General features: G+C 44.9%; 4 protein-coding genes across 4 annotated transcripts; 3 read left to right on the top strand and 1 right to left on the bottom strand.

Annotated features, from left to right (window-relative positions):
• Window positions 1–2,537: 2,537 nt before the first annotated feature.
• Window positions 2,538–2,888, top strand: C922_04858 (hypothetical protein; the record flags this gene model as incomplete). The annotated part of the gene is made up of 1 exon (XM_008820432.1): window positions 2,538–2,888. The coding sequence occupies one exon, from the start codon at window positions 2,538–2,540 to the stop codon at window positions 2,886–2,888; it is 351 nt and encodes a 116-aa protein (XP_008818654.1).
• Window positions 2,889–3,009: 121 nt separating this feature from the next.
• On the top strand, window positions 3,010–3,849 carry C922_04859 (hypothetical protein; the record flags this gene model as incomplete). Its single annotated transcript, XM_008820433.1, has 1 exon — window positions 3,010–3,849. One exon carries the CDS (start codon window positions 3,010–3,012, stop codon window positions 3,847–3,849), a length of 840 nt encoding a protein of 279 aa, XP_008818655.1.
• Window positions 3,850–4,755: 906 nt separating this feature from the next.
• C922_04860 (cytidylate kinase) lies at window positions 4,756–6,514 on the top strand (the record flags this gene model as incomplete). The annotated part of the gene is made up of 5 exons (XM_008820434.1): window positions 4,756–5,079; window positions 5,237–5,324; window positions 5,448–5,537; window positions 5,748–6,218; window positions 6,342–6,514. The coding sequence occupies 5 exons, from the start codon at window positions 4,756–4,758 to the stop codon at window positions 6,512–6,514; spliced, it is 1,146 nt and encodes a 381-aa protein (XP_008818656.1).
• A 1,570-nt stretch (window positions 6,515–8,084) lies between these two features.
• On the bottom strand, window positions 8,085–10,211 carry C922_04861 (hypothetical protein; the record flags this gene model as incomplete). Its single annotated transcript, XM_008820435.1, has 1 exon — window positions 8,085–10,211. One exon carries the CDS (start codon window positions 10,209–10,211, stop codon window positions 8,085–8,087), a length of 2,127 nt encoding a protein of 708 aa, XP_008818657.1.
• Window positions 10,212–10,337: the final 126 nt, after the last annotated feature.

Consider the following 10,337-nt stretch of genomic DNA (forward strand, 5'->3'; position numbering starts at 1 on the left):
TTTGGTAAAAGTAGCTCGTAAGAACGGGGGGATTCCAAAACCGCGCCGTATGTACGAGTGTCCGAGGGGGAATGTAAGGAAGGGGCGTGGGTTCAAACAAAGAAAAGTGAGAGGCAGCTGAGGCGGACGGGAGAAATGAAAAGGGGGAACAAAGGAAGATGCAAAGGTAAACAAGGAGGATATACACAAATGGAACAAAATAAAACAAGAAAAAAAAGCAAAAAAAGCAAACCAAGGGAGGCAAAGGTAAAAATGGTAAAAGAAAAGGATGGGGCAAAAAAACGGGAAAAAAAAAATAGAAAAAAAAGAAAGAAAAAAAAAACAAGAAAAAAAAATCGAACCCTATAGCTTATTCAAACGAAACTATAAGCACGCATAGACGTAACGTACATGCGTACATATATAGGGACATAATTCTACAGGCAGAGATATGCATGTGGCACACACTGCACAAAAACGAACACCTTCGGGTGAATAAATGTGGAACATACACATGTGCGTGCACGTCAGTACACCTACGCGACATGGATATATGTGTACACAAACTCTGCGAATGATTTTTCTTTCTTTTTTTTTTTTCCTTCCCTTTCTCTTTAGCACACAACGTATGCAAAGGTAGGCGACGTTACAAATGGTGTGTCGTGAGAGGAGAAAAAAAAAGAAAAGAAAAACAGAAAAAAAAATCAAACACAGATAAACAAAATGATCAAATGGGAAACTTAATTCTCTTCTAAGAATGCAAAAAAAAAAAAAAATAATAAAAAAAAAATAAAGGGGGGAAGAAGCATTAAAAGGAAAGTACGAATTAGCTTCTTCTTTTCTTTTCTTCTTTTTTTTTAACACAAATCTACGTTTCAAATATGTTAATGTAGAGATATACACCAAAAATATTATTTTTATATGAGTGGGAATGCAAATGGGAAAACATGAGGAAAAAATTTGGGTGTGTCGGGGGAGAGTTCCTCCACCGTCAACTGGTTCGCGGTGAAGCGATCAGCAACCGGCTACTCTGCGTCAACCGGTCAGCGGTCGGCTGCCTTGCGTCACCTCGTCAGCGGTCAACTGCCTACGTTTCGAATTGCTGTAAAAATTAATAGGCACATATGGGGGAAAACGAGCTCGCACACGTACGTAATTCACCAATACACGTAAGTTACCTTCACGGGAAGGAAACAAAATAAAGGTGCGAACGTCGTTTAACATATGAGTAGGCAGAGATCACATGTAGGCACATACGCACGTGTTCATACGCATGTACAGATATGGCGATAATACATATGGCGATATATACATATGGCGATATATACATATGACGATATATACATATGACAATACATACATATGCCAATATATACATATGCCAATATATACATACGTACTTGCACGTACATACGTAGGCACGCCCATTAGCCGCGCACCTTGGCCGAAAATGCCACGGAGGCAGCAGCTCCCTAATAAATAAGCTTTGTTTCTACGTACACGCAGAGAGGAACGCGCTGCTGAACGTTTGCATACGCGCATAATACATGCCACGTAAGCTCGCTCAATCGCTCAATGGCCCAATCGCGCAATCGTCCGTTCGCTCGTAACGTACGCATAAATATAAATACATTCACATAGGGGTGTAATGAAAAATTCTTGTGAGAATTTGCAAAAAAAAAAAAAAAAAAAAAATTTCCGCCAAAAGAAGCTTAAAAACAAAAAATGAAAAAGAATGTAAAAAATGAAGAAAAAAAAAAAATCCCTTCATGAGAATTTTGTTAAAAGGAAAGAATATAACACGATTTGGTTTACGTCCCGAGCTGGCCAAGTGCGTACCCGTTTCTCCGCGTACATGTACACGGCGTATGTACATAGGGGTGAGAGCCTGATCAGAAGTTTCCACGACGCATGTGCGAATCTGTTGGGGTTACATTTCCTGCGGGGTACCCCTGGTGGGGGTACATTTTCTGAGAACGCCTTCCTAACCGCTGTGCACTTGGCGATCTGCGCTATTGCAACCTTGTCGGGAAAAAAATTGCCTCAATGGTAAAATTAGCCCCGTGGGACACCCAACGGGGTCAGGTAAACTCTGCTACGCGTACACCACCCATTTCGCAGTGCATACCACCGCTCATAAATGGTGTGAACGACGCATTGGGGATGTAAGTAAAACCCATGTTGAACTGAACGCGTGAGAAAGGCCAAGGGGGCAGGGGAGAAGAATCCAAATTTTTACGCACAAAAAAATTGCCTATGCTTTCCTACGCATGTTGATGCTCTATAGCTGTATTGTGAGCAGCACGCTCAGAACAAAGGAAAAAAAAGAAAAAAAAAAAAAATAAATAAATACATAAGGTTGTGCTAAGGGGCGACGGGCTGTCCCAATAGGCACATTTTTTTTACATGGCGCCACGGTAAATCGGAAAGGATGATCTCGAGTTGGGTCTTTAAAAAGGGAGAGCTGAAAGGGGCAAGTTCCTACCCACGCGTATGCATATACGAGTCTACATGCCTTTGTGCGCCCCTCCACGCTTGTCGCGCCACACCAACGCAAAATGCTTTTAAAGGCGAACAAAACGCTGCACGACTTCCCCTTCCACCCCTACTGGTTCGGCCGAAAGCCCAGCATGAAAAATATCATTGACAGCAACTTCACCTTCAGCTGCCTCGAGGAATTCTACCTCTTCCGATTCGCAAACATTACTACCTTTAATTTACTAAATCTAAATCACTCCAGCGATAATTATGCTAATGTCTGGTTTGACAACCTGGACAATTTAATTAAGTGTTTTCAAATTAAGTGGTCGTCAAACAAGTCCAAAATCCGTTTGTACGAAAGCTACCTGCACGCCAAGTACCCAGTCAATGACACGTTTGATTATAGGAACCCGCGCCGTTTCTACTGATCGGGGGCGTGCGCAGTGACGTGTACGGGTGAGCAGTGACGTGTACGGATGAGCAGAGACGTTTACGCATGAGCAGTGACGTGTACGTATGGGGAAACCCGTGTAGGAACGCCCCCACACAATGGACGAGGGCGCCAGGAAGAAGCCGGCGAAAGCCAGCCACCAAATAAGGCTAGCCCAGGTCCACGAACTGAAGGCACTTGCGATTGAGGAGTACGAGGAATACCTAAAATTGGTGAGGAATACCGAATGGCATCAGCAAAAGTTGCAGCAGAACTGGGCAAAGTTTCACCTTTTTTACCAGCAGAATGGATTGGCCACGTTTGGGCATAACGCGCGGAAGAAGAAAAAGAAGGGGAGGGAAAACAGAAAAAACGAAGAGGATAAAAAAAAAAAAAATAAAAATAAAAAAACTCACCCCAAGTATTCCTCCCCTTCCACTCGATGCGCAAATTACGACGATTACCAATCCATCGAAGACGACTTAAAAATAATTAAACGGAGAGAAAGGCAAAACAGCTGCTACTATTTCAAGGCAAATAACAACAATGACAATAGCAAACATTTCATTTTACACATTTTAAAGGATATTCCTCTCGCGCTGGAACTATACATAAATATTAAAATCGAGGCAATCAATAAAATAAAAAATAATGTACTCACTGATATGGACCATTTTTGCAAAACCAGAATGAACAAAATTATTCTGCTCATCCTCCTGTGTGAAGTCAAATTAAACAATCTGTATATTCGCCAAAAGGATGTTTGCCATGGAGAAAATAACGTGGACATTCGCTTAACAGGAAATATAATTCGCCTTTGTCATAGCGTTATAGAGGAGGTCACCAGAAAGTTAATTCCTTTTTTTTTTTCCTTCAACATATTTTCCCCTCCCGATTATTTTAATTACCGCTTTGAGCACTTCCATGGAATTGTAGAGGGTATCGTGCCCATTGGCTGAGTTGGTTTCCCAGCCTCTGCGACGCGTTGTGTGTGTGTGGGGAGATGACTCGCCTGTGTGCGCGCTGTGTATTCGCCTGTAAACCTACACGGTGTGATTGATTCACGCCCGTGTGTGTCCCAGGGGTCTCCCACATATATATGTATATATATACATATATATTTTCTCTCCCCCCGTGAAGGTCGACCGTATCATTGTTACTGCGCCCCTCTCTCGTTTTACGCCTCTATGTTTTCACCGCAAGGGGCACAGAGGTGTATGTGCAAATGGGACTTCCCCCGCTTGCGTATTTGTTTCTTTTTTCGAAGCGTTCATTTTTTCCTCTTTTCCTGATTGCTTAATTTGTTGCTTAACTTGTTGCTTAATTTGCTGCTTGCTTTCCTTTCCTCTTTCCTCTTTCTTTTTTTTTTTTTTCCTTCCCCCCGTTCAACACAAAAATCCCCTCCCACGGAGGGCAAACGCGTACAAGAGCATAAATAACTAGCAGAACCGACTGAGCTCATCTGTGAACCCGCAAACGTACGCGCTTCCTACTCGTATGCACATCCCTACTGTTTCGTACATTTTCTAACCCCCTGGTGCTGCTCTGCATGCGAGGTGACACATGGGATGAATGGAACGCAACGAATATGCGCGCCCTGCGATCCGACGGGCCATAGCTCTAATGGTATCACTGATACGAGACAAAGGGAATTTTTTTACCCCAAAAAATTCTGTATCTGAGGAGCCGTCGAATAAAATTGTTTCGCTCTCCCATCATCGCGAAGGAGAAAAAAAAAAGATAGGGGGATAAGAGGCGGAAAAATGTGCAGCTAAACGCGGCCGTGAATTATTGTATAGTAAAAAAAAAACATACATACGTAATGCGCAAATAATACATAGGTGCCGCTTGCAAACAGCGCACATATGAACTACAGAAGAATTTACGCAGGAGTGTTCTTCTCCATCGTAGCCAAATTTTCGAACCCCTCGGTTCACGATTTTATTCACCTGAAGCTGAAGGGCGAAAAGGCTACTTCCCTAAGTGGCAGTACAACATATGCTTTTTGCCACAGGGGGGGAAGATCAAGAAGGCATTTTAAAACTGCACGCGAAAAAAGGAGAGTGTCCAGCCGGCTCTACAAATTCAGCCTCTTTGGAGGAAGAGCACACTTTCACAGAGATAGAAAACTTGAGGGGAAATTCTTTGCCAGCAATTCCTTTGCTATGGGTAAAGACCAACCCTTTGTGGTAATGCGGAAGAGACACAGAAGTGGGGTGGAGAAGGGACCATCGCTTTGTCCCGCCCTTTTGCTTGCTCATTTAGCTAGCTCACTTTGTTCTCTCGTTTTACCCCCTCATTATGCCCACTCATTCTTCTCGCCCATTTTGGCCACCCACCCTTTAGATATTCATGCTTGGAGGGCCAGGCAGCGGAAAGGGAACGCAATGCAAATTGATCCAAGACAAATTTGACTTTGTTCACATCAGCGCGGGTAGGATTGTGCTCGTTAGTCACCTCAGCGGCCAAATTGTCCATTTCCAATTTGGCCCTGCCAAATGGATCCCCCCCACATGTACCTTATTTTTTTTTTTTTTTTTTCCTCCTCCTCTTTAAGGTGACTGCTTGCGGGAGTACCTAATAAAATGCGAGAAGGGCCAAGTGGACACGAAGCACCAGGCTGTTGTCGAGGATTGCATAAATAATGGTTCGAACGATAAGACGCACACGAGGGAGGCTCTCCATTTTCAGGGCCACTATGCATGATACGTTGTTATACGTGATTTTAGATGCCTATTTTTTGCTCTCGCTTGGGTAGCAAGCTGATCAGCACGCAGATCGGGGCGGAGATCGGCGCGCGGACCTGCACACGAGACGCACCCCTTCACTCCGTCATGTCGCTTCCCCACTCCGACAGGAAAAATAGTGCCCGTGCAAATCACCCTAGAACTGATGAAAATCAAAATGGAGAACGAAATTGAAAAGAGGAAGAAGCAGGAAAAGGAGGAGCAAACCAAAACGGGGGAGCAGACCAAAACAGGGGAACCGACCAACCTCCCGGACCAAGCGGAAAAGAAAAGTTTCTCATTCGACGTGTTCGATGACAGCATCAAGTTAAAAAACGCTAACCTTGATTACGATCACGAGAAACTGAAATACCAAAATGGCATACACGAAAACGAACAAGTACAGGAAATCTTGCAGAGAAATAAATTTGAGCAAAAGGCAAAGTACAAGTTTATAATTGATGGATTTCCGAGAAATTACGACAATTTTGATGGTTGGATGAGCGTAATAGGGACCTACGCCTACGTGCACTTGTGTCTGTTCCTTTACTGTGACGAGGACACGATGATTAAGCGGTGCATGAACCGGGGGCTTATGTGCGGTAAGTCGGCACAAAGCCGTAGCGCGGCGGTGGAATCGCCTGTCCGTTTCGCCCCGTTTAGCTTCACTTAGCTTCTCCCCATTTAGCTGCACTTAGCATCGCCCCTTTTTCCCCTCCCCACAGGCAGAGTTGACGACAACATGGACACCCTGCGGAAGCGCTTCCAGACGCACAAAAACGGCTGCATGCCAATCATCAACATTTTTTTAAATGAAAACAAATGCATCTTCATCAATGCAAATAAAAACATTGAAGACGTTTGGAAAGACATACAGTACGTCTTCACGAATATGTAGTAGTCCGACTGCCCGAAGGAGGTCCTGTCAAACGCGGTGGGTCTAGCGGCCTATCCCCGCAAGGATAGAAACCATTTGTCCTGATAGAGAAACCATTTGTTCTGCTAGAGAAGCACTCTGTTCTGCTAGAGAAGGCCTCTGTTCTGCTAGAGAAGGCCTCTGTTCTGCTAGAGAAGGCCTCTGTTCTGTTTTTTAGCTGCACGAAGAAAAGTTTCTCTGTCTTCAATTTTTCCCTTTGTGTGCACGAACTATTTTTTTTTCTATATCTTTAAGTGTGTAGCTTTTTTTTTCTTTTTTTTTTTCCCCTCCAATGCCTCCTTTTTAGATGCCCCCTGCCCCCACGCCGCCAGCTCGGGCAGCGTCCAACTTGATGTATATATATAAACCTACGTGCTTGTGCGCGTATGTAGAGGTGAATGTTTTTGCGCACCGTGCCTATGCACATGTGTGTATGCGTTTATGTGACCATGCGTGTATGTACACATATATACACTGTAGGTTAACGCATATGCATCTTCATACCGTGTCGTTATTTATACACGCCTGTGCATGTGCATCCCCGTCGCTGCATTTTTTCTTCCCCAAAATGTCACAAAACACGCGTGTCGCACATACCTTGCCGAATGGTAGACTCTCGCACCTTTCCCCCAACCTGTTTTGTCAATTCTTTTTTAATAACAACCCGCCCCCTTTTAATTTCGTTATGTTTGGTTAGAAAGGTAAGCCGTAAAGGGAGCGCAGCAGCGAGGGGTGTACTTATGCACACGCAACTATGGCAAAAATGCGGCCAAAATGTGGCAACCGTTACAGCGAATTTGACTGAGGATATGCAGAGATCCCCCCTCCTGGGGAAACGAATCCCGTTGAGAGTCAGAGCTGCTTCATCTTTCCCCACCATGACGAACCGACAGAAGACACACTTAAAAGGGGTTCCTTCTTTTTGCTTAGCTTTGAAGCGTTTATATATACATATATGTATATATATTTGTATTTTTTTTTTTTTCCCCTGAACTGTGCAGGTGAAAAAAGTCACGTTCAGATTGTGTGCACAAAAAATGGGGGCAAAAGGGGGTGAAGAAAACAAAAAAAAAGGAAGCACTGTGGGGTTGCTATTTACATGGGTGCCACTACAAGTGAAGCTACGCCTGTGGGTACCTATGCAGATAGCAACCCCCCACGTGACACCGGTGTGATGGCTGCAAAATGGTCCACCCTTCGGGTGAAAAAAAAATGTGTGCAGCCACGCACGCAGGGACGTTGTGTGCAGATACATACCCACGGTGGGCATATCTGTGCGAACTCCGCACATGTGCAAAAAAAAAACTCCAGAAAGAGGAAGGCGTCGGCCTTCACTATCAATTTGGATTATGTGGATGTGGTCCTCCCCGAATGATGCGCGGTGGATACGCAGCGGTTTTGCGAGACAGCCGCTTTGTGAGGAAGCCCCTTTGTGAGGAAGCCCCTTTGTGAGGAAGCCACTCTGCGATGAAACCGCTTTGTTACGTAGCGATGATAACACCGCTTCACACCGTCGTCGCAGCCCTCCACTCCGTCGTCACACCGCTCCACCCTAGAGGGACGCGCCGGCGACGCAGGACTGCTCGTAAAATTTCTGACCTGCCTTATTGGTCTCGCGCCAGTGGTAGAGGAAGTTCTTGAAGAGCTCCGTCCGCTGCTCATGGTTCAAATTTAAGTAGTTACTCACCTGCTGATTTATTTCTTCGTCTGAGTTGATTATAAAGGGATTGCTCTCTCGTTCAGTTCCATTTGGCTGATTAAATATATTTTTTTTATTTTTATTTTTCAGTCCATTTTCAAGTTCGTCAATTTTACAGTGTAATAATGTCTTATCACTTAGGAGGACATTTTTCTCATTTTCAATTTTGGAGTTTTCCAACCGAAGTCCATCAATTTGATCTACAAGAACAACTTTCTCGTTGTTTAAAATTTCGATTTGATTTCTCAATTCGTTAATTTCTTTATTCAGATTGAATTCATTTTGTGCAATTTTTCTCAACTGCTGATTTTCATTTGCAACTTTATTCATTTCCATTTCGAGATTGTTGTTTAAGTCGATTAACGTCTGTACATTTTTATTTAAATTTGATATTGTTCCCTCGGAGCTATTTTTAACTCGGTCCAATTTCTCGTCATATGTAATGATAATATTCCTCAGTTCCTCAATTTTTATGTGGCTGTTTTTTTCTCTTTTCAACGTTTCCTTTAGTAAATCCGAAACCTTGTTGTAGCTAATTCGTATTTTATTAATCTCCTCGGTGCTCTTTTTTCTATTTCTTTTTAAGCACTCGCAATAACTTAGGAGCTCTTGAAACAGGTACACGATGTCTTTTTTTTTTTCTGTGAAACATTGGGATGATATGTTCAGGTATTCCAGACTGCCTTCGTTGTTGTTCCCACCCACGGACGCTCCCACGGACGCTACTCCCACCTTACCGCTCATGGTGCTTCCGTTTTGGAGAAAGTTCACGGTGCCTATGCTGGGCGTGTTGACGTTGTTCCCCTGCAGAGTCAGGCTGCTGCTCACGCTGCCGAAGTTGTTCCCGCTGCTGAAATTGTTCCCGCTTGGCGCGCGAAAAGTCCCATTCGCGCTGCAGAAGGGGTACTCCCCCGCGCCTCCTCCACCGTACTCCGTGCCCCCAGCGGTGTACTCCCCCACACCGCTGCAGTAGTGTCCCCCTGTATGGGAGTACTCTCCCCCCGAGACGGCATACTCCGCCGCGCCAAAGCTGTGCGAGGAGGACACAGGCGCGGTGCTGAAATTTACGCTTCCATGGTTGACGCCAGGCTTGTCACTATTCAAAGACAACAAAGTCTCTTTGCCCTTCCAAATCGTTCCACTAAAACTATCCGCGTTCCTCTGATCAGAGCCTCCAACCCAAGCACCATTGTTGTGCAAAGTGCCATTCGAGGCATACTCGTCATTCCCATTTTGGCCGATTCTGTTTGCAATTTCCTTTTTTTCATTACTTGTGTTTACGCAGTTTTTTATTGGCGTGAAAAATACAGCCTGCCTCATGAGGTAGCTGTTTTTTTTGGGATCGCTCTGGTAGCAGTTCATGGTTTGATGGGTTGGCAGTTGGGTTGGCAGCTGGGCTAGCAGCGGAGAAAGCGCCGTTTCTCCCGGTTTGTGACCCGGCAGGTTGAGCGGTTTGTCGACTCGTCTGTCTCCCAGCGCGTCTCCCAGCGTGCCTGCCAGTGTGCCTCCCGGTGTGCCTCCCACCCTGTCGCTTAACTTTTCATGAGCGGGGACGCTACACGTGTTTCCAGACGAGTTCGCTATTTCACTTGGGCCTTCCTCCGAATGGGGGGGGACCGTTCTGGTAGGGTCGTCTGCCGGAGAACGGGTGTCAATGCAGGGGTGCCTCTCGCTGAGGTTTCGGCTTGAGCTGCGGCTTCGATCTGCCGCTTGATCTGCCGCTTGATCTGCCGCTTGATCTGCCGGTTGACCTCCCGCTTGAGCTTCGCTTCGACTTCGGCTACGACTTCCCCCCTGGCTTCCGCTTTCGTTTTTTACTTTTATCGCGTGGTGCGCATCGTTCCAAGTTGCCTTCCGTGGAACTTCCTCTCCGCCTTGTGATCTGCACGCTTCGGGGTTGCCTAAGTTTTGGGTTCCTTCCTCAATATTTTGAGATGAACTTCTTTGCCTGTTTTTTTTTTTCGACTGGTAAAATGCCATTCTTTAACTGAAGTTGAAATTTTATCAACTCGGAGTGCTTTTCCGTTTCGTTTCCTTTTTTTTTTTTTTTTTCTGTTCGAGACAGAGTCTCCTTTTATTATTTATTTTTTTTTTCCAAGCTAGGTC

Source organism: Plasmodium inui, assembly GCF_000524495.1.
Source record: "Plasmodium inui San Antonio 1 unplaced genomic scaffold supercont1.31, whole genome shotgun sequence".
NCBI classification, from domain to species: domain Eukaryota; phylum Apicomplexa; class Aconoidasida; order Haemosporida; family Plasmodiidae; genus Plasmodium; species Plasmodium inui.